Below are 19,579 nucleotides of genomic sequence, written 5' to 3' on the forward strand. Positions count from 1 at the left end.
TGCTTAAAAAAAAAAAAAAAAAAAAAAATGATGAGTATACCCACTTCTACAGGGACCACTACACCACTGAGTTGTACAGAGGACAGGTAGCTTAAGCTGATCAGCCTATTTCACTAAGTGTCAGTCATTTTAAAGTTTTACCTTAGCTATGTGGCTCCTAAGCCCCTCCCAAAAGCAGGCTAGAAATAAAAGACTTAACCTTTGCGACTCTTAACCCCATCGATGTGTGAGCACCGACGAGGAAGGTGCTGAAACTATAGGTCAGAAAATGGCGCAGAATCTGAAACAAATGACAAATTATTTAATTATAACGTTCTGCATTTTGTCATGGAGAACGGCTGAAGGTAAAGAACTTCGCCCAGGCGAAAAGTTGGGAAATGCCACTCTGCTTGTTACTACTAAGATAGCTGGTCTCGACTTTTAATAACCGTGTTTCAAATATCTGCCTGTGACAGGAATACATTGCCGAACGCCTGTTGTGGAGAGAGGCTTCTTTCATCCTGAGCTGCAGACCTATGGACACCAGGACAAGGTGAATTATAGGTGCGATTCAGGGTACAAACCTATTACTGAAGGATGGTGGAGCACCATTACTTGTGAACGAGGAACATGGAGCCAAGTTCCCCAATGTATTGGTAAGCTAAACGCCACATGTTCTGTTGTTTCATATGGTATACAATTTGCTTCCTGTTAAAACCTGACAAGCAACCACGAGAATTGGCTAGTTAAGATTTGGCAAATTTGTTCTGATCTGTTTCATCAGATAAGGACGCCTGCATTCCTCCTGAGATCCGTGATGGCACAGTGATTAGGCCTAAAACATTTTATTGGAATGAAGACAATGTAGAGTTTTCTTGCAACATCGGCTATTTAACCCAAAATAGCCAATCGAAATGTAAAAATGGAGACTGGAAACCATTGCCCACTTGCAGACGTGAGTAACTCGGTGTTGTTTCCCCATGCAGTTCACCACAGACCACATGATTAGGCATTTGTCTTTTTCACCGTCACTGATTGTGAAGCCCAAATGATAACAACATTTTAAACAATATAACCTCGGAACAGCCATATAAAAAAGATTTGATGAGTAGAACCAAAAACATTTGATTTACATGGATCGCCTTATTTACCCACTACACAGGGTGTTGAATCCTGGCCTTTCAAAGTTTTTGTCTGGCTGCTGCAGACCATGTTTTCCAAGAACACCATCGATTTGTAAGACATAAACTAGCCTACTATTGCCATTGTACCTTACATTAGGCCTGTTTAACCAACAAAGGTAAGACTACCTCTAGTTTGGAGCTAAGTTCCGGTATGCGAATTGCAGCGATTCGCATGGGAGAATCGCTTCATCAGGGGAGGTGATGCGCACGAGACGCAAGGGTGATTCATGCTTCATTACGTAAGCGCAAGCGCAAGAGGCCGCGCAAGTCCCTTGCGCGACCTCTTAAAGGCGGCTGCTTGGTTCAGCGTTGGGGTTAATTGTTGCGCTAAATTTACTCAGTGCAGTTCATGCTCCCAAAGGTTGCGCGTGTTGTCAAGAGCCTGCCTTTTGCTTGGCAGATAGAAAGCTGTTTCCCTAACAGAAAGTGTGAAGCTTGAAGTTCTTTTCAAACCTTTGCTTGGGTGGCACTGTTAAACTGAGCAGACGTGCAGACTATATTTTAGTAATCTCATCACGTAACATTCGTTTTCTAAAAACAATCACATAGTATTGCATGTTTTACTGTGGTAGAAAATACGTTAACTTAATGCTAACATATATGGGGAATCCTATAGAGACCGCGCTAGGTATTAGCATCAATTCATTCACGTTAATGTTTTTGTATGAGCCTGACATTTGCTCTGCAGATAGATAACAGGTTCCCTAACAGAAAGTCTGAAACTTGAAGTTCTTTACTTGGGAAGCACTGTACAACTGAGTAGACATGCATAATATTTTAGTAACCTCATCTCGTAACATTCGTTGATAGAATGCAGGCTGCGAGGCTCGCGTAAAGGCTGATTCATGCTTCCTTACGTAAGCGTAAGCGCAAGCGCAAGAGGCCGCGCAAGCCCCTTGCGCGACTTCTTACGTCTTGCGTGCGTCGGCCCCTTTTTCTAGACTTGCGTCATTTTTTACGTAAGCCCTTACGCGAGCCTCGCAGCCTGCATTCTATCAACGAATGATACGAGATGAGGTTACTAAAATATTCTGCATGTCTACTCAGTTTTACAGTGCTTCCCAAGTAAAGGTTTGAAAATAACTTCAAGCTTCAGACTTTCTGTTAGGGAACCTGTTATCTATCTGCAGAGCAAATGTCAGGCTCATACAAAAACATTAACGTGAATTACTTGATGCTAATACCTAGCGCGGTGTCTAAAGGATTTGCCATATACGTTAGCATTAAGCTAACGTATTTTCTACCACAGTAAAACATGCAATACTATGTGATTGTTTTTAGAAAACGAATGTTACTAGATGAGATTACTCAAATGTAGTCTGCATGTCTGCTCAGTTTAACAGTGCTACCCAAGCAAAGGTTTGAAAAGAACTTCAAGCTTCAGACTTTCTGTTAGGGAAACAGCTTTCTATCTGCCAGGCAAATGGCAGGCTCATGACAACACGCGCAACCTTTGGGAGCATGAACTGCACCGAGTACATTTTGCGCAACCGTTAACCCCCAACGCTGTAGCATGCAGCCGCCTTAAGACCTTACGTAAAAATTGACGCTAGTCTAGAAAAAGGGGCCGACGCACGCAAGACGTGAAAAGTCGCGCAAGGGTCACGCAAGGGGCTTGCGCGGCCTCTTGCGCTTGCGCTTGCGCTTACGCTTACGCTTACGTCCCCGAGCATAAATCAGCCTTAAGGCGGCTGCTTGCTTCAGCGTTGGGGTTAATTGTTGCGCAAAATTTTACTCAGTGCAGTTCATGCTCCCAAAGGGTGCGCGTGTTGTCATGAGCCTGCCATTTGAGCCTCCAAAATTGACAAACAGAAATAAGGTTACACATCGACGGAACATAATAGGTTTACAGGTAGGCATCTATCTTATTACCTTACTGTATATTAGAAAATACCGGTCATGTTAATGTGGTCAACATTTTACATTTTAATTGAAGGAGACTTCTTTTTTTCTCTACATTTCTCCAAGAATTTGCACATTATATTTCAAACATATTTCCAGATGTTCTGTTGACTGAGATGGTTCTTTGAACATTTATCTTACATTTTTTTTGACAGGCGATCCGAACTCATGTTCTGCACCTCCTCAAGTAATTTATGCTGTAATAAATCAGGAATTTCGGGAGTTTTTTGGTGAAAATGAGTCTGTGGTATACGATTGTATAGACTCGTATACAATAAATGGTACTTCAAGGAGCACGTGTTCAAAAGGGGCATGGACACAGCATCCTACTTGTGGTAAGATGATCTGTTTTGTGTGTGTGTTTGTGTCTGTGTGTGTGTGGTACAAGACCACAAATGGATTCAGGCTGTTGTCATTGTCTTTGTAAACATAAAGATACATTTTGTACATTAAAAAACAGGGCTGTAGTGTTACACAATGAATGATATGCTCATGTATCCTAACACCTGTTTTTATATCAAGAAACAGATCTCTATCAGTTGTTGCCTAGCTTTTCTTAAACATTGTTTCTACAACCAAACAGCTGACATTTTCAATTTAATTTCATAAATCAGTCAAACTAAATCACAAAAAAACCCAAGTCATCACACAATTATGTCTATGGTTCTGGTTCACATTTATGGAAATTAAATGGCATAGAAATGTTTTCAGGTGAAAGAGAGTGGTGAGGAAGGTTGAAATGGTAGGAGACCTTTTTAGTGGCAAGTCCTGTTTCCACTAATGGTTGCATAACAAAAACAAGCTTGCATCAGTCCATAAACAACAAGAGAAAAACAAAACTGCAGTATAGAAAGGGAGGAAAAAATATCTCACCTCAGTAATAAACCTAAACGTTGAGTCTGCAAAACTCTGGTACGTATTTCCACATGAGCATATATATGGAGGGGCCTGTTCTGTACTTTGGGAACCACTGACATCAGACACCATGGCATTCAGGTAGCAGAAAATAATGAACATTTGAGGTGGTAATGCAGCCACAACATGAACTACAATGGTTCTACTTTATAATTGTGCAGATACCAAAAGTGAATTAACGTTCTAAAGAATATGGCTCAATAATGAATTTAAGTAAAATGTGGTATAAGCTAGGGATAGTGAACGACAGTGCTTGGGTAGCGAAGCACATAATGCACGTTCAAGGTTGGAATGCCGCCACTACACAAAGCAAAGTGCATTATTTTCCAGGACCCAAACGGCTTGAACTCCAAGATCCCCCTGAAACTAATTTGTTTGTATGGCTTGTATGGCTACTTGTTTTTATTATCCATTTACATTTAGTCTTTTGTCAACAGGATGAACCACTGTTAGTAGTTCTAAATGGATGGTTGCTTTGGCCGAAGCCCAATTGTTACTTCCATACCCTTTGTTGCCAAATTGGCATATCCCAGCACTCTGTTGAGTCTTTGCTTGGTTAAATATCTCTGGTCCTGAGCCCAAATGTAGTGTAACTGTAATGGTACTAAAAGCTATTTCAGACATTTGAAACATGTTGCTACTCACTGAACTTCTGTCGATCCACTAATCTAGAGCTGCCTCTACATTGTTGCAGTTTCAGCTTAATTTATGCAAGCCTCCCCAGGTGGACTTCCTCCAGCTCCCTTCAAAGTATATCCCTCCCCAAAAGTCTGTCTCTCTTCTTCTCTGCTTTTCCCACGACTTTATTTTAATCCCCATTACAAAATAAAAATTCCTTGCGATTTACATGCTGCACATAAAATAAATATACCTTTGAAGCTGACAGAACATTTTGATGGCCTTGATGTTTTTTGGGAAATCTGTGGTTCACAGGAGAGTCTATGTTCCAAGTTAGAAATGTTAGAAATAACAGTTTTTGAAATGAAAGTTTACATTTTGATCCATTACTACAAGCTACAAGCATTATTGTAAATTGTCAAATTAATTTGTTATTTTTATTATTATTGATTGGCCACACTAATTTGACTTTGGTTATCCTTCACAGTTCCCATTTCCAGTCAGACTGTGACGCCAAGTCCCACTGGTGAGTTTTATCCCTGTTTGATTTTTGTAGAAGGACTTTAGTATATATCTGTCTGTGTCCAAAACCTCTACTTGGTTCCATGTCTATTGAGGTAGTTCTCTATATAACATGGACAATAATGCCAAAGAACCTTTTGTACTTTTTGACACTTTTGGTCTCTCAGCATGTGAAAGAGCCTACGTACACTCAGGGCCACCCTTTGGATCTGGTTGTTTCTAAAGGTCTCAAAATTTCATCATATAATATCTGTGTCTTTGACTTACCGATCACTCTAAATGTTCAAACAAGCAGTGTTTCTGTTAAGTAAAAGAATGCAAACGAGAGTACCAGTGCTTAGTTTATGGAGGCCATAGCTATGTCACCAACCATGAGTGCAGAGTTGATGTTCTTCTGGATAACTTAAACTTGAAAACCGATTGGATGTTGTTCCACCAATAAATGTCAGGAAAACAGAAAGCACCATGGTGAAAATCATGCAGGAAAGCTGAATGCAAATGGAGAAAAACTTCAACTATCAACTATGACCTCTATAAGCAAAGCCTTTGTAGTTTTAACTCTGAGTTATGCAGGGATAGACAGCTACATTTCTCTACGATGATTATCAGGAACTGCTAGGCTGAAAATTCACACTCAAGTTAACCACGGACAGAGTTGTGTATAAGTATCTTTTTATTCAATATGCATATTGGGCTCACTCATGTCTTGGCGGAAAAGAGAGGAGCACAGGCTCACTCTCGTCTTGCAGGATGAGAGAGAGAGAGAGCCTGCTCACTCCCATACTGCAGCAGACGAGAGAGAAGCCAAATTAAACATATCACACAAGGTTTTACATTAACATTAAGTTAAAGTTAGCGTTTCTCTGATGCCAAAGCATTATGTCAGCCAGCAGGGATAACCAAATAGTGGGTTTCCCACGCCCGGGGTCATCTTGCTATTCTTTTTGCAACGTAATGCATCAGCAAGGCAGGAAAGAAGGACTACTAGTTTATCAGCCCTCGCACGCACACACTTAAAAGCACACATACAGAGTTAGAAACGTCAGCACTTAAGAATCAAAGACATAGAGACAGAAGCGTCACGTTTCAGCTCACAAAGGCATATGATTAACACAAATACATACTTGATTAAAGTCAGAGTGTCACATTTACAGACTAAGGAAGGTGCATTTACAAACTGCTGGCCATTTGTGAACATCCTCGCATTATTTTTGTATTACTGAAACTGATTGCTTGATTCACATTCTCTGCAGCCTATTACATGAAGGTAACTTTGAGGTTACGATTGAATATGACCACATTGCGTTACGCGGTACATCTGTGCAGTGTCCAGTTATGTGGACCACTACACCACAGACATCTACATACAACTGATTACACAAAGTGGAATCTGTGTTTCAGTGGTGTCTGATAACTGCCCACCAAGTGACAATAGAACGTGTTTAGCTTGTTAAACCCCTTGTTATATGCCATTCTTTCAAAAAAATTGTGCTAGTTAATTTATTAACTAGCATAAGTTAATTTGAAAATTCACACCTTCTCCTACCAGCTCAATTTACAGTACCTTGCATAAGTATTCACCCCCTTGGATGTTTTACCCTTTTATGGCTTTTATAAATCAGTCATGGTCAATATAAGTTGGCTTTTTGGACAAAAAAATTCACAAAATAGCTCTTTTTAATGTCAAAGTGAAAACATATTTCTACACAGTTATGTAAATAAAATAAAAAATATGTAAAGAAAATAAGTGTTTGCATAAGTATTCACCCCCTTTATCACCCCCTATATATAGACTGACCTAATTCAACAGAGGTCCGGCCAATTGGTGCTAAAAGTCTCACAATTAGTGAAATGGGGATCAGTGTGCAGTGAATGTGTCTCAAGTGATTGTAGTATAACGACACCTGTGTCTGGAAGGTCTATTCACTGGTCAGTATTCAGTAATCAGTATTCCTGGCTACTGTTACACCATGAAGACCACAGATCACCCTAAGAAACTCAGAGAAAAGGTTATTGAAAAGTAAAGGTCAGGGGAAGGATACAAAAAAATGTCCAAGGCACTTAACATCCCCTGAAATTCTGTTCAATCCATCATCAAGAAATGGAAGGAATATGGCACATGTGTAAATCTGCCTAGATCAGGCCGCCCTTACAAACTGAGTGACCATGCAAGATGGAGACTAGTAAGAGAGGCCACCAAGACACCTATGACTACTCTGAAGAAGTTTCAAGCTTCAGCAGCTGGTATGGGAGATACTCTGCATACCACCACTGTTGCCTTGGTTCTTCACCAATCAAAGCTTCATGGAAGAGAGTCACTGTTGAAAAAATGCTCCACTTTGGTCTCATCAAACCACAGAACCTTCTTCCACTTGACCATGGAGACTCCCGCATGCCTTTTTGGCGAACTGTAGTTGATCCTTTTTTTCAACAGTGGCTCTCTTCCATAAAGCTTTGATTGGTGAAGAACCAAGGCAACAGTGGTGGTATGCAGAGTTTCTCCAATCTCAACTGCTGAAGCTTGAAACTCCTTCAGAGTAGTCATAGGTCTATTGGTGGCCTCTCTTACTAGTCTCCTTCTTGCAAGGCCCCTCAGTTTATGAGGACGGCCTGATCTAGGCAGATTTACACATGTGCCACAATCCATCAATTTCTTGATGTTGGATTTAACAGAATTCCAGGGGATGTTAAGTGCCTTGGACATTTTTTTGTATCCTCCCCCTGACCTATACTTTTCAACAACATTTTTCTCTGAGTTGCTTAGAGTGATCTTGGGTCTTAATGGTTTAACAATAGCCAGTAATACTGATTACTGAATACTGACCAGTGAATGGGCCTTCCAGACACAGGTGTCGTTATACTACAATCACTTGAGACACATTCACTGCACACTGATCCCCATTTCACAAATTGTGAAACTTCTAGCACCAATTGGCTGGACCTCTGTTGAATTAGGTCAGTCTATATAAAGGGGGTGATAAAGGGGGTGAATACTTATGCAATCACTTATTTTCATTACATATTTTTATTTAATTTACATAACTGTGTAGAAATATGTTTTCACTTTGAAGTTAAAGAGGGCTTTTTTGTGATTTTTTTTGTCCAAAAAGCCAACCTATATTGACTATGACTGATTTATAAAAGCAATAAAAGGGTAAAACATCCAAGGGGGTGAATACTTATGCAAGGCACTGTATATGCCAATGTAGCCTAATATCAATTAATGGCTAACATAAAAATTACAGGTAGCCTATGATGGCATTTTTTTTAAGTACCAAAAGATTGGTGGAGACTCAGTCAAGAAACAGGCTTTATTCTTGCAATGACGCGCATCAAAGGAGAGACAAAGGCTTCCCTCAAAAGATTCACCTATGTCTCATCTGGTCAGCCATTGAAACAGTCCAGTTTAAGTATCCTATGTAGGTAAAATGGGTACCATTCTCATTTGGGAGTACCAGATTAGGTAGGTATCTTACCCAATGAGCAGGCGCCGGGTGAATGTGGGTGCAATTGTGTATGAATTGTGATATTGACTTCACGAGGGCCACCAAGACACACTGGTGCTGTCCTTGTAACAGCAACAATATGTTGGTAATCTCACCCGATTGGACAGGGATCAACCATTCAACACAAGGGCAGATCAATTAAGTTGATAATCCACAAATCAGTCTCATTAAATATATCAGTCTCATAAAATATATTATACTATCAATTTGGAACTCTGATTAATAATTAAATTAATAACTACAACAAAGTTACCTTATTAATAGTATGGTTGAAGGTCATTGGAGTTCTGAATAGAAGAGGTTGACAACGTCCATTCTTGTGTAACATTAAATAAACCAGCGTATATAAATCAAAGTATTTATTACACAATGATAAAGAAATAACACACAATATGTAATCTAGCTAAATGTATCTAACTAATTAATTGAAGAAGTATGTATGTGTAAGGGAGAGGGAGTGTGTGTGTGAGCGAGCTTGTAAACTCGGTATTGCGCTTTTAGGAGCGCGCCTGAAAGAATGTGTGTGTGTCCCTTTGTCCTGACCACCGCAGGTCCGCGTGCATTTGTGTGCACGTTCGTGACTATGTGGTGTGAAAAAGGACGAGCCTTTATGCAGCGCCAAGTTCGATTATGAGCTTCGCGTGTGTGGCTATATGAAGGCCAATGTATTTGTAATCGTATGTGATTTAAGATGCCATGTTAGAAGAGGGAAATGGTTAGTAACGCATGCAAGTCCCGATGTATATGAGAAACAATCATAACGTTAACCCTTACATGGTGTGGCGAAGCCAACTACCAACTAACAATGAAAGTATATAACAGTTATGTTCGGTAAACAAAACAGATACAATACATGAACAATGGCATATGTAAACAGTCCTATGCTTAGCCAGGTTGTGAATAGCTAGCTGCCCAGTCGAAGTTACCAGTCCTTTGGAAAAGTGTTGTGCTGGCGTATCCGACGCTGACGAGGCAGAGAAGAGATGATGCTGTCCGGAGATGGAGAAAGTTGTCCTTACTGTGATGTCGTTGTTTCACTGCAGTTCAGTTCGGAGGAGTTGATCGCTCGGAATGTTGCAGTTTCCGCGAGGTCTCTGTTGTGCTTTGTTCCCGTTGCAGAGTTAGCTGCAGATCTAATTGTTAGCTGCTTTGCTAAATTTACTTTGTCTCAGTTAGCGGCCAGTGTTTAGCTAACGAGGGATCTTAGGCAATTGTTTTGCCGTGGACAAAGGTGAGAGCTTAGTCTGTTCTCTTCCGTTGTGAGAGAACAAAGGAAAGTTGTTTCTTCACCTTTGGAGGTGAGTGGAAGGAGACGTGAGCCTGGCCAAAGCCAGTGGAGAGAGAGTGCGCAAAGAGAGTGAATGTATCATTTCAACGCAGTTTATAGGCAAAAGTGCGTCACGAATTTTAACACCTTGTTTTCAGCCAATTGTCTCTGTGAAATGTCAGATAAGAAAGTCAGAGTGATAAGGGAATTGTGGGTAATGAAGTCTTTTGTTGGACTCCACCAACATCCCCCCTTTGGTCACTTGATTGCACCGGATGTGTGATCCAGTGAGCACAACTGTGCATAGTCCATGTGTGGAAAGAGTTCATTGGTGAGACAGTCAAAGTTGTAACATCAGTACTGGGCATTTGTTGATACTATCTATTCTGGCTAAGCAGGTACAAGGTCATCAAGTTACAAAGATAAAATCAAAATAAACAGTAATGACAATGACATAGCATACAACAAATAAACCAGTGGGTCATCTACTCGTCAGGGTTAGTGAGAATAGGAAAAGTTAGTGATGTTAACTTGTTAGGCTGAGACGCAGAGATAGTGGCACCTGATACAATGATAAAACCATTTCTGGAGAATCCAAGAGTGTGTTTGTTGAATAACTCAATAGATTGGATGACAATACTGACTAGTAGATGACTAGTGGCTGACTAGTCTTGGCAGCCTTTGCTGTTTTTGTCCTTCAGGCATGTTCTGCTGCGGAAGGGTGTCATCTTGATCTCAAAATCTTAAAGCTCAAATGGCTGTATCAAGGTTTTGTGTGGCAGTATGGTAATGTCCTAAACTTGTGTTTGATGTGGACATGTGCATGACTAGCTTTGTCTGCGATGTATGAAGCTAGTGTGCTACTGCGGTAGTTTAAATGAAATACCAGTCCAGAATAATGGAAGTTGCTGCTGTTGCTAACAAATCCAAGTTTGGCCTATACAACTACAAGAAAAGTGAGATCCCTGAGCAAGCAGTTGTCTTACTGTCAGAGTAGGGGCTTGTGTTGCTTGGCTCAACAGACAGTTAGTGATGAACTCTGGAGTTCATGCGCTTGGAGTGTCGTCTGACTCGTGGCTCAGGGCTGTAACGCTCGGGGTAACCATAGTCAGAGGGACAGTCAGAGGCACTATCACTGTCTGTAGCCTTGCGGCCATGGTCTGAGAGGCGGTCATTGTTATGGTAGTCATCGTCGGTCGAATCTAGGGGCAGGTCATGTTTCTGGGCCATGATTTCAGAATATGGCCTTCTGCTGCTTCTAGGGGATGTATTTCCATTACGACGCTGATGATGGACATGGCGGTTACGCTCAGTGTCCCTATGTGGCCGTTTGTCACCCCCCTTTGGTCTGTAGTGAGGGTGAACTTGTGAGGCCGTGAATTTGGTCGACGCTTTGTTACCTGAGCAGGTAGGCTCAGTTGTTTTCCCCCTTTCTTTGGAATTGACAACAGTTTCCCAAGCCATCTGTGTCATCTTCCTGATCTCATTCATTGAGGGGTTACCTTCATGCGTCATTAGGGAAACGTGAGTGCGCACACATGGGTGCAGGTTGCGCAAGAACAGAGACTTGAAGGTGGAACTCTCTTCTAAGCCTGGTGCATTCTTGCCCTGGAAGTATGCATGTCTCAAACGTTTATAAAAATCCCTAGGGTGTTCTCGACGGGTGTGTTTGACTTGGGAGGCAGCAACCAATGATGCGATCTCGTCAACAGGAGAAGAGTATTCTTCTTTTAAAGCATGACAGAGCTCGGCGTAATCATTTCTGATACGGGGAGGTTGTGCCTGAATAAACTTGTGGACTGCTTTAGAGCTGGTTTTCCACATGAGTTTAATTTTCTCCCTTTGGTTTGCATTGGGTAGGTCAGTCATGTTATTGTCTAGTTCCCTAAAGTAATCGTCAATGTGTTGATCACGGTGGTCTGGGTCAAACATTTTAATGTCCTTAGCTATGAGCTCAAGCACTTCTAGACGGGGACTCTGTAGGGTCTTTCCTGAAGAAGGCGAGACTAATCTAGCATGGGAACGGACATGTCTATCACATTCTAATGTGCTTCTCTCTGGGTGAGAGGCAGATGCTGGACAGCGGTACTCACTCTCGTGGATGTATGGAGAGGAGGCTGAACAGTCTGTACATGACCTAGTCCTGCCTTCGGAGGGAAGGGCACGGAAGAAAGTGTTATTTAACAGAGGCTGAGAAGAAGGATGGGCAGTATATCTACTGGGGAATAAACTACCTGTTTCTTCTATATCTGTTAGGGGCAAATGGGAAGTCAGGCTGTTAACTCTGTCTCTCAGTGGAGGTTGAGGAGCTGACTTCATTCCCAAGGACTGATGGTCAGTTGGGAAGTGTTCCCATCTGAATGAAGGAGGGGTAGACCTTTCACCAAGGGAGGAGTGTGAATCAGAGTAACCAGATTCACATCGGCTGAACGACTGTGGTGGGGCAGGGTGTTCTGACCTAACCTTCAGTAGCTCCTCCTTGTGTGAACAGAGTTCTAACTCTGTTGAGTGTAGGTCTCCTAGGTAGCGCATAGCTTTCTTGTTAGCTGTCTGTACCTCTTGGAGGAGACTAGCATTCTGCGCTTCTAATGCTGCATTGCACTGAAAGGCAAGGCTGGTTTGCCTGTGAAAGTTCAGTAGCAAGCATATTAACAATGGGTCTTTGGATGCAGTCTGTGCATCATACCTGTTATTTAGTAGAGAGTCTATCTCCTTCCTGCATTCACTGAAACTCAAACTGTTAATGAGTTCAGGGTAGCCGGGTTTTAGGCTTTGTGCTACGGAAGAGATAAACTGATCTACACGGGGGTTATCCATTGTTATGTTTAGCTAGAGGGGTAAGCTAAAGTAATGTAAAATAGGGTAGGTTATGAAATTACTTAGGCGCTTGGCTATGGTGTTGCAGTGGCAGACACCTTGTAGTGTAACTGGGGCAGTACACTAGCCTAACCTAGAAGTGTAGTTACCTACGCTATAAGGAGTAGCTTCCTGTGAATGAGGTGTAGCTACAGCACCATCTAGTGGGTCTAGTGGGCATAAAAGTTTGGGCACACTAACTGAGATGCAGGGCAATTACAGTCAGGGTCAGTCACAGTTACCTAAATTCAAGCTGGAACACGTGGTGGTAACAGCTAGGTACACAAGTGTTTCACAGGGCCGGTAGCTCGCTGTGGCTCTCTCTCAGTCTCTATTCCGATTACTGGCTGGAATGCATGGCAGTAACAGTCAGGTACAAGCTCTCTTTCACAGGGCCGGTGGCACGCTGTGAATTAATTAAAAATAAGGGAAACAGTTTGATTAAGCACAGTTACAGCTGACAGCTTGACAATGTTGCATTGAATACGTGGTATTCAAATGCTGGACAGAAATTCACAATTCCTACAGAGTAGGTTTAACCTGAATGGCTAGCAGCAATAGCAAGTTCTAAGATTTCCAAGGTTTGGAAAAAGTGATAATTCACTAATAAATTATCAAATAGCTTTAAGCTCAATTTGACATATAAAGCTTTGCACTTATTTGTAAGTACAGCTAGTGCTTAGTCCTATGACAGGCTAGTGGCGGTGAGTGTTACGACTTTTAGACTAGTCTAACACTAGAATATCAAATTCTGAATTTGGCCTGAAATTAAGCGGTCATTAATATTACACAAATAATGAATGATTGCCAACAGTACTATCCTCACGCAGGGGCGCCATATTATGTAGGTAAAATGGGTACCATTCTCATTTGGGAGTACCAGATTAGGTAGGTATCTTACCCAATGAGCAGGCGCCGGGTGAATGTGGGTGCAATTGTGTATGAATTGTGATATTGACTTCACGAGGGCCACCAAGACACACTGGTGCTGTCCTTGTAACAGCAACAATATGTTGGTAATCTCACCCGATTGGACAGGGATCAACCATTCAACACAAGGGCAGATCAATTAAGTTGATAATCCACAAATCAGTCTCATTAAATATATCAGTCTCATAAAATATATTATACTATCAATTTGGAACTCTGATTAATAATTAAATTAATAACTACAACAAAGTTACCTTATTAATAGTATGGTTGAAGGTCATTGGAGTTCTGAATAGAAGAGGTTGACAACGTCCATTCTTGTGTAACATTAAATAAACCAGCGTATATAAATCAAAGTATTTATTACACAATGATAAAGAAATAACACACAATATGTAATCTAGCTAAATGTATCTAACTAATTAATTGAAGAAGTATGTATGTGTAAGGGAGAGGGAGTGTGTGTGTGAGCGAGCTTGTAAACTCGGTATTGCGCTTTTAGGAGCGCGCCTGAAAGAATGTGTGTGTGTCCCTTTGTCCTGACCACCGCAGGTCCGCGTGCATTTGTGTGCACGTTCGTGACTATGTGGTGTGAAAAAGGACGAGCCTTTATGCAGCGCCAAGTTCGATTATGAGCTTCGCGTGTGTGGCTATATGAAGGCCAATGTATTTGTAATCGTATGTGATTTAAGATGCCATGTTAGAAGAGGGAAATGGTTAGTAACGCATGCAAGTCCCGATGTATATGAGAAACAATCATAACGTTAACCCTTACATGGTGTGGCGAAGCCAACTACCAACTAACAATGAAAGTATATAACAGTTATGTTCGGTAAACAAAACAGATACAATACATGAACAATGGCATATGTAAACAGTCCTATGCTTAGCCAGGTTGTGAATAGCTAGCTGCCCAGTCGAAGTTACCAGTCCTTTGGAAAAGTGTTGTGCTGGCGTATCCGACGCTGACGAGGCAGAGAAGAGATGATGCTGTCCGGAGATGGAGAAAGTTGTCCTTACTGTGATGTCGTTGTTTCACTGCAGTTCAGTTCGGAGGAGTTGATCGCTCGGAATGTTGCAGTTTCCGCGAGGTCTCTGTTGTGCTTTGTTCCCGTTGCAGAGTTAGCTGCAGATCTAATTGTTAGCTGCTTTGCTAAATTTACTTTGTCTCAGTTAGCGGCCAGTGTTTAGCTAACGAGGGATCTTAGGCAATTGTTTTGCCGTGGACAAAGGTGAGAGCTTAGTCTGTTCTCTTCCGTTGTGAGAGAACAAAGGAAAGTTGTTTCTTCACCTTTGGAGGTGAGTGGAAGGAGACGTGAGCCTGGCCAAAGCCAGTGGAGAGAGAGTGCGCAAAGAGAGTGAATGTATCATTTCAACGCAGTTTATAGGCAAAAGTGCGTCACGAATTTTAACACCTTGTTTTCAGCCAATTGTCTCTGTGAAATGTCAGATAAGAAAGTCAGAGTGATAAGGGAATTGTGGGTAATGAAGTCTTTTGTTGGACTCCACCAACACCTACATAGCATAAGGGGTGTCACCCCATAGCCCCGGGCCCCGGCCCTCCATCTACATGTATCAGTCTTCTATCTCTTCACAACATTTGCTCACATGGGAAATTGTTGATTAAGAGAAACGGCTGTGAGCAAATGACTCAGAGACCTGTATTCATGGGGGTGGGGGTAAATGGAATACAAAGACACTTTGATATTACCAAGAGAGGGGGGTGGTGGAAACATTCACTCAAACCTCTCTCAGGGCATCTCATCTAACACAGGATATTCAACCAGAAACTCGAACATTTGAACCTAAGTCCAATTAAAAGCAACATATACAAGTTTCATTGGATTATTGATTATTGCCAATCATTATTAACTACAAACAAACAGACATCTCAGTAAACATCGGTCACTCAGCCGAGAAAATCATTACCGACAGGTGATACGTCACACACCTTTTTCTCTTACTCAGACTCTCATGAACACTGAGACACTACAAGCTGTATTGCTTCATTTGGGAGAGCGAAGACATTCTTGCCACATCCTATGTGTGTCAGCTGTCCATCAAACTAACCTGTCCATCAAAACAAATGGGTAGGTCCTTAATTTTAATAGGCCTTCAACAATTTTTGACAAAGCCGGTGATACTTACTACTTATGGGATATCCTAGAGAAAGAACATGATGCGTAAAACACAAGATCAGCAGTGACCAGTGTCCTGTATGAATGGAGAATGCATAAAATATGGGTGGTTGCAAGCTATCTTCATGTTGATGAGTTTACACACCTGGGCCAACCTGAATGTAGTCTCCATTTGCATTCCATTGTGGCCAAGGAAAAAGTTTTTTTGTGGAAAGAACACTGATGTGGCGCAGCATTTTGTTTTTCTGCCTTTGCCTCCTTATACTTCATTATAGAGCTGCAACGATTAGTCGACGAAAAAATCGACTAAGTCGATTGTGAAAAATGGTCGACGCGGATTTGTGTCGTCGACGCGTCATATAATATTAAAAAAAAAAAAAAAAAATGTTTCTTTGCAGACGCTAACAGAGCTACCGGTAGGCCTACTTTTCATTCGGAATTGCATATAGGAAGTGCGAAATAGCTGCGAAAAGCGAATTATTTTGAGATGGCTCATGTTACCATGGAAACAATAAACAAAGCTTGGTTTAGCAGCTGCTGCATATCAGATATGGCTAACAGAAAAGTTGTCATTTTTCTCAATGATGGTCAATTATTAGTAGTTTAAGAAGTACTACTACAGTATTTCAAAGAGAACGGGCTGTGGGAGCATAAGAACAGTAAGTGTCTAGCAGCAATTATCATAGACATACAGTATATCTATAACTTATTGTAAGGTTTACTCTTAAATGTTTGAAAACAGAACGTCTCATGGAGGATGCTTGCTAACGCTATTTCAGTTATGTTAAGTGCAATGCGGTAAATCAGTGAATTATCAGAGTAGCCTGTATTTTCGTTTGTTCTGAATAGATAACCTCCTCCACTTAGCAATCTTCAAACAAAAGATTGTGGATTTGTTTTTTTTCATATGTTGAATTTGAATGTCACCTGCAGCTCAGTTATGTTGCACTTGCAGAGGCTTGATTGCTATTTTGAGTTCCTTTTAAAACTTTCTCTTTACTTTTAAAACTTTATTTGCACTTTCTCTTTACTTTTATAAGCATATTTGCACTCTTAATTTGTATTACTATTTCATGTATTTATTATGATGATTACATTTGTATTAACTTGTTACTCAAATACATTTGAAATTCAAATTCCAACATTTTGAATCATTTTTTAAATTTATGGAAATAATCGTTAGATTAGTCGATTAATCGGAAAAAAAAGTCGATAGATTAATCGATTACCAAAATAATCGTTAGTTGCAGCCCTACTTCATTATGCGAATAGAAATCACAAGATATGGCAATATTGTGAATCTACGTCATAGATGACATTCGTTTACTGCTTAGTGAGCATTTCATTCAAGTCAGACAAATAAGACTACCTCTTCCCAAACACTATAGTCTTTCAAGGGGTTTAACCTTTTAAAACAAACATTTTATTAATTTTTAAAAGCCTGCCAGGATATGTGTTAATTCGGGCATATCCAAGATCGATTAATTGCATCAACACAGGTTTGTCTCTTGTTTGCTTGCGAATACAGAAATATGTAGGCATAATGCACCACTCTTCCGGTAAAGGGAGCAGTTTTCGCCATCGAACTAGGGCCCTCCCTAATGTTTGGAAGGGCTCATTTGCATTAAGTTTAGTATACAGTGGCCTTTATTTAAGCAGGCACTGTCTTTCAACAGAGACATGAAGTTAGCCTGATCAGTCATTGATGTGCTGCTGTCATTAAATATGATTCAGTCAGTCAGTGTTGATATGGGGAAATAGGCCGTTGGTTGGAAGCTCCGTCATCAGACAAAAAGAAAATCAAGAAAGGGGCTCTCCTGAGTAAATTTTATAAATAACGAAAAACCAAGTCTATTCCTTTTGAATGTCAGGCGATGGCAGTCCAGATTTGACATGTTGGTCCAATGAAGTTTCAAGAAGCTTCAGCCAGGGATGATACATAATGCCCAGTAGAGTGTATGTAAATGATGTGTTGAGGCATTCCTATAAAAAAATACAATAATAAATACATGCATCCGTGTCCATCCATTTCCCCATCTAATCATGCATATGGCTTGCAGTGCAGCTACTCTGAATAAGGCTAGGTATCTAACCCATTTACAAGCCTTTGACCACAGAGGAATATTCTGTCTGATTCTGTCTAGTAATGTAAACTGCATATTTTAATTGTTTAGTAGTAATGTTTGTGCATCTAATCCAATTTCATGTAATTTCATCCTCAATTATATAACTAAAGAGGAGTAGAGAAGTTATTACATAATAGTTGTGATGGAGTGTCGTCAATACAGATGAGTGCTCTGACTGCCATACCTTTGAGCATGGCTCTTTGGCATTGCGGTCAGAGTGCAGGTTTGGTACCCTGTAGACCCAGGTGGAAGGCTGGCTGGGGTGGGTGCTCTCTTCCTTTGCTACAATAGTTATCGCACTCAAGAAGTGGTTAATCCACATTTAATCTCACATGCAGAGTAACGGAATACTGGTCAGTGGAATAGTCCCAACTTGGCAATGAAATGTGATCTGTATGATCTTGAAGGTGTATTTTAATTCAACAATGTTGTTTTTCACATTCACTTTCTTCTGAAAAAGAGAACTCCCGGGTAAGAGGGGAAGATGTAGAAATTCGTCCTGGAAATACTGACCTTGGCTCTCAAGGTGTTGGAGGTAAGGTTCTCTCGAGATGCAATGAAAGAAATGTTTAAATTATATACACTGGAAATAAGTTCAAGTTAGCCCATTTTGGTTTTGGTTATTCAGAATTCAGTATAGCTCAGATCCTCTATTTTGTGTTCTCTCACAAACATTAAATGTATTTCAGGTCATAAGTGCCCTGACCCTCCAGGAATAGAAAATGGGGATTTTACGAAAGTGGGAGAAAATAAAGCAATGTACCAGTGTGGCAGTTTCTATAAACTTGTTAATAATCCAACGATAACTTGCAGCAATGGACAGTGGGGTAGACCTCCAATATGTGAACGTGAGTATTTAGGCACAAGTAACCACATGAGACCAACTAACATATCTGTGTAAAGGTGTATAATTTAGCCAAAAGCTACATGAGGGTAACATGGTAATGATATATAATTTGTTGTAAATCAATTGAGAGCATGAAGTCCGCAGTGTTGAAATGTTGACATTTTGCCATCATTTCAGCTAATTTTTGCAAAATGGAGGGGAAGATAAAATATCTGAAAAAAATGGATGCTGCACTATTCCTCAAAGATGGTGAAGAAAAACGCGTTTCTTGTGAATCATATTGGGATTGGTCTGCTTTGGCTGTTTGCAAGGATGGGATCATAACATTTGAAGGATGTAAGTTGTGTGACTGAAATTATGTATACATTGTTCTTGACTTGCCCAATATTGTTTAATATTTACGTGTAAACCAACGGAGGGTACTCAGATAATATGTTATAAAAACAAAACAAAAAACGATTTTGTTATTGTAAATACATTGCATTGATTCAACTTTGCATCTTTATAAACAGGTGGAAATTGGAATACTTGGGTAAGTTTTTTGCAACTGATGAATTTAGATCAACAGAAGAGGTCAATACAAGTTTTACGTTGGTCTTGGTAAAATGTATTTATTTTCAATCCTTTATCTTTGTTGGCAGACATTTTCAAGCATACAGTGAATTTCCAGGAAAAAAATAAAAGAACCAGGAGCAGCTTTCTGATTTCCCCGTTTTTGCCTCAACACAGTGTTCATTGTCAAACCAGAGGACAAAATAAAATAATTTGGTTAAAGCCAACTCGTCGATT

General features: G+C 40.6%; 1 protein-coding gene across 2 annotated transcripts; it reads left to right on the top strand.

The window, feature by feature from the left end:
• Nucleotides 1–207: 207 nt before the first annotated feature.
• LOC308364134 (complement factor H-related protein 1-like) lies at nt 208–19,536 on the top strand. Of its 2 annotated transcripts, none has more exons than XR_013968622.1 (10): nt 208–344; nt 456–635; nt 764–934; nt 3,221–3,400; nt 5,086–5,124; nt 18,404–18,478; nt 18,757–18,791; nt 18,968–19,126; nt 19,303–19,322; nt 19,432–19,536. XR_013968622.1 is itself a non-coding variant. In XM_080837149.1 (10 exons), exons 1-10 carry the CDS (start codon nt 269–271, stop codon nt 19,450–19,452), a joined length of 1,080 nt encoding a protein of 359 aa, XP_080693275.1. In that variant the 5' UTR covers nt 208–268; the 3' UTR covers nt 19,453–19,536. The 2 variants fall into 2 exon arrangements, 1 of the variants encoding a protein (XP_080693275.1); XM_080837149.1 differs by having other exon boundaries at nt 18,633–18,791.
• The last annotated feature ends 43 nt before the right edge of the window (nt 19,537–19,579 follow it).

Source organism: Sprattus sprattus, assembly GCF_963457725.1.
Source record: "Sprattus sprattus genome assembly, chromosome: 4".
NCBI classification, from domain to species: Eukaryota; Metazoa; Chordata; class Actinopteri; order Clupeiformes; family Clupeidae; genus Sprattus; species Sprattus sprattus.

Coding starts and splice junctions, on each gene's coding strand:
- LOC308364134 (XM_080837149.1), top strand. CDS start 269: ATGGCGCAGAATCTGAAACAAATGACAAATTATTTAATTATAACGTTC. Junction 935..3,220: donor ACCATTGCCCACTTGCAGAC/GTGAGTAACTCG, acceptor TTTTTTTGACAG/GCGATCCGAACTCATGTTCT. Junction 5,125..18,403: donor TGTGACGCCAAGTCCCACTG/GTGAGTTTTATC, acceptor CTTCTGAAAAAG/AGAACTCCCGGGTAAGAGGG.